Source organism: Euphorbia lathyris, chromosome 6 (genome assembly GCF_963576675.1).
Source record: "Euphorbia lathyris chromosome 6, ddEupLath1.1, whole genome shotgun sequence".
In the NCBI taxonomy this organism is placed as follows: domain Eukaryota; kingdom Viridiplantae; phylum Streptophyta; class Magnoliopsida; order Malpighiales; family Euphorbiaceae; genus Euphorbia; species Euphorbia lathyris.
In genome coordinates this window covers 67,711,035-67,713,147 of record NC_088915.1, presented here as the reverse complement: position 1 = coordinate 67,713,147, position 2,113 = coordinate 67,711,035, and the positions used below count along the sequence as shown (strand labels likewise).

The window sequence follows — 2,113 nt, the reverse complement described above, 5'->3', positions numbered from 1 at the left end:
TATTCGCCCAAATTGTAATGCGGCTTTTGTCTTTAGCAAACAGTGTGATCCATTCAATCACTCATCATTCCCTTTCCAATGCTAATTTCTTTAATGATATTGTTACTTCTAATCATGTAAAGAGACAAAGTACCAAAACAGACATATTTTATATCTAAAAGCCAAAATTGATACTTTCTTAAAAACCATTAGCTTTATATCCTAAATTGATACTTTCTTAAAAACCATTGGAGTAAATCCTTATTTAAAGGATACTCTTCGTATTAAACAAACGCAATAGAAAATCGAGAACGCTACTTAGTGTCTTTTTTCTATGCAATAGACAGAAGGAATTAAGCGGGTTCAGCCAAAGCATGGCTACCGGAAAACAAAAACGAAGAAAGAAACTCCTCGTTGAAAAATTTCATTATTCTCCTTGTCCAATTTCGAGACAGAAAAAAGAAGCTCTGAATCCGACTGACACAGCCACCACACAACCACCATCTGTGGCCGTGCCGTTTCTTTATTCCTTCCGTCCTTCCCCTCTTTATCTCTCATCTATCTATCTATCTGATCTCTTGAATTTAGTAACAAAAATCCATTCAGTACTTTTATTAGTCCTTTTTTGTACAGTCATAAAAGCAGCTGATCCTCCTCAATCTGCAATTGAATTCCATTGGATTTACAGGATATGAAATTCTTGATTTGGGTATTACTAGACCAAGGTTTTGCTATCCATGCACAGAAAAGAACCCATGGTTTTTCAGATTCTGAAGAAACCCCTAATTTTGAAACCCCTAATTCTCTCTCTAGATTTTTCTACTTAAAAAGCCTGCATGCTCCTGCTCAGAGAGAGAGACCCCCCAAAGAAAAATTGAAAAAGCCTTTGTCTTTTGATAACCCCATATGGAGAGAACTCAAGATCGGAGGTTGAAGACGGTGGATAGTAGTAATCAGAATCAGAATAATCAGCTGCCGCCGCAGAAATGTCCTCGTTGTGAGTCTGTGAATACAAAGTTTTGTTATTATAATAACTATAGTCTCTCTCAGCCTCGTTACTTTTGTAAGACATGTAGAAGGTACTGGACTCATGGTGGGACTTTGAGGAATGTTCCTGTTGGAGGTGGCTGCCGGAAGGGGAAGCGGCTGAAAACCTCGTCTTCCTCCGGTGAGAATTCTAATTCCAATTCCGGAACTGCACTTGTTGGTTTGGGCAAATCAGATGGCGATTCAAGTTTGGGTACTGGAACTGAAACTGGAACTGCACTTGTTGGTTTGGGCAAATCAGATGGCGATTCAAGTTTTTATCCTGGTGTTGGTGGATTTCTGAATTCACTAGCTGCAATTCAACCTTTTCCTCCTCTAAACCCTCATCTTGATTTAGGAGGATCCACTTCAAATCTCAATCTTTTACATGGTTTCAATGCTGCTCTTGCACCTCCTTTTGAATCACCACAAAGCCCATTTTTCCAGCAGCAAAATTGGCAGCAGTCTTTTCTGAACACTGCTTTATGGAGCATAAGCACAAGCACAACTTCTGCTAACAACACTCCTTCTTTCCCTTTGAACCCAAACCCAAACCCAAGTGAACCTGAACCTGAAGATGATCTTCATGGTTATGGTCCTCCTTCATAAAGTGGACAGAACAGAACCCTCAAATGGATCTTTCTTTTTTTTTTCATAGGTGAACCTTTTTTTTTTCCTTTATAAAAATGTTATCTTTTTAGGTATTATAGGATAATTCCTATAAAACATGTCTATTTTAAAAATAATTTTAATAAAAAGATCCAGTTAAATTTTTTTTCCATGTAATGATATATAAAAATCTGACATGGTTAATGAAACCGGTGAATAAATCACCGGTTTCATTTGTGTGAAGAAACCGGTCTATCAAACACCGGCTTCACCAACTTTGGACTGTAAACAACTCCCATAAATCTAGATAAAAAAAAAATGTAAATACACTTGATTTATATAATAACTAGATTCAGGCGGACTTTTTTTTTCATTTCTTTATTAATATATCTATTTATAAAAAATTTAATGAAAATATAAATCGTAAAAATACAAATATTAGCTGATATTAACATTAAAATAATGTAATTAAATATAATAAATAATTTACTTTATTATT

At 35.5% G+C, this 2,113-nt stretch overlaps 1 protein-coding gene across 1 annotated transcript; it reads left to right on the top strand.

Moving 5' to 3' along the window:
• Positions 1 to 460: 460 nt before the first annotated feature.
• On the top strand, positions 461 to 1,745 carry LOC136233832 (dof zinc finger protein DOF1.6-like). Its single transcript, XM_066023513.1, has one exon. The coding sequence runs from the start codon at positions 886 to 888 to the stop codon at positions 1,612 to 1,614; it is 729 nt and encodes a 242-aa protein (XP_065879585.1). The 5' UTR covers positions 461 to 885; the 3' UTR covers positions 1,615 to 1,745.
• The last annotated feature ends 368 nt before the right edge of the window (positions 1,746 to 2,113 follow it).

What these genes read in the sequence shown, in the direction of transcription:
- LOC136233832 (XM_066023513.1), top strand. Translation starts at nt 886, where the DNA reads ATGGAGAGAACTCAAGATCGGAGGTTGAAGACGGTGGATAGTAGTAAT.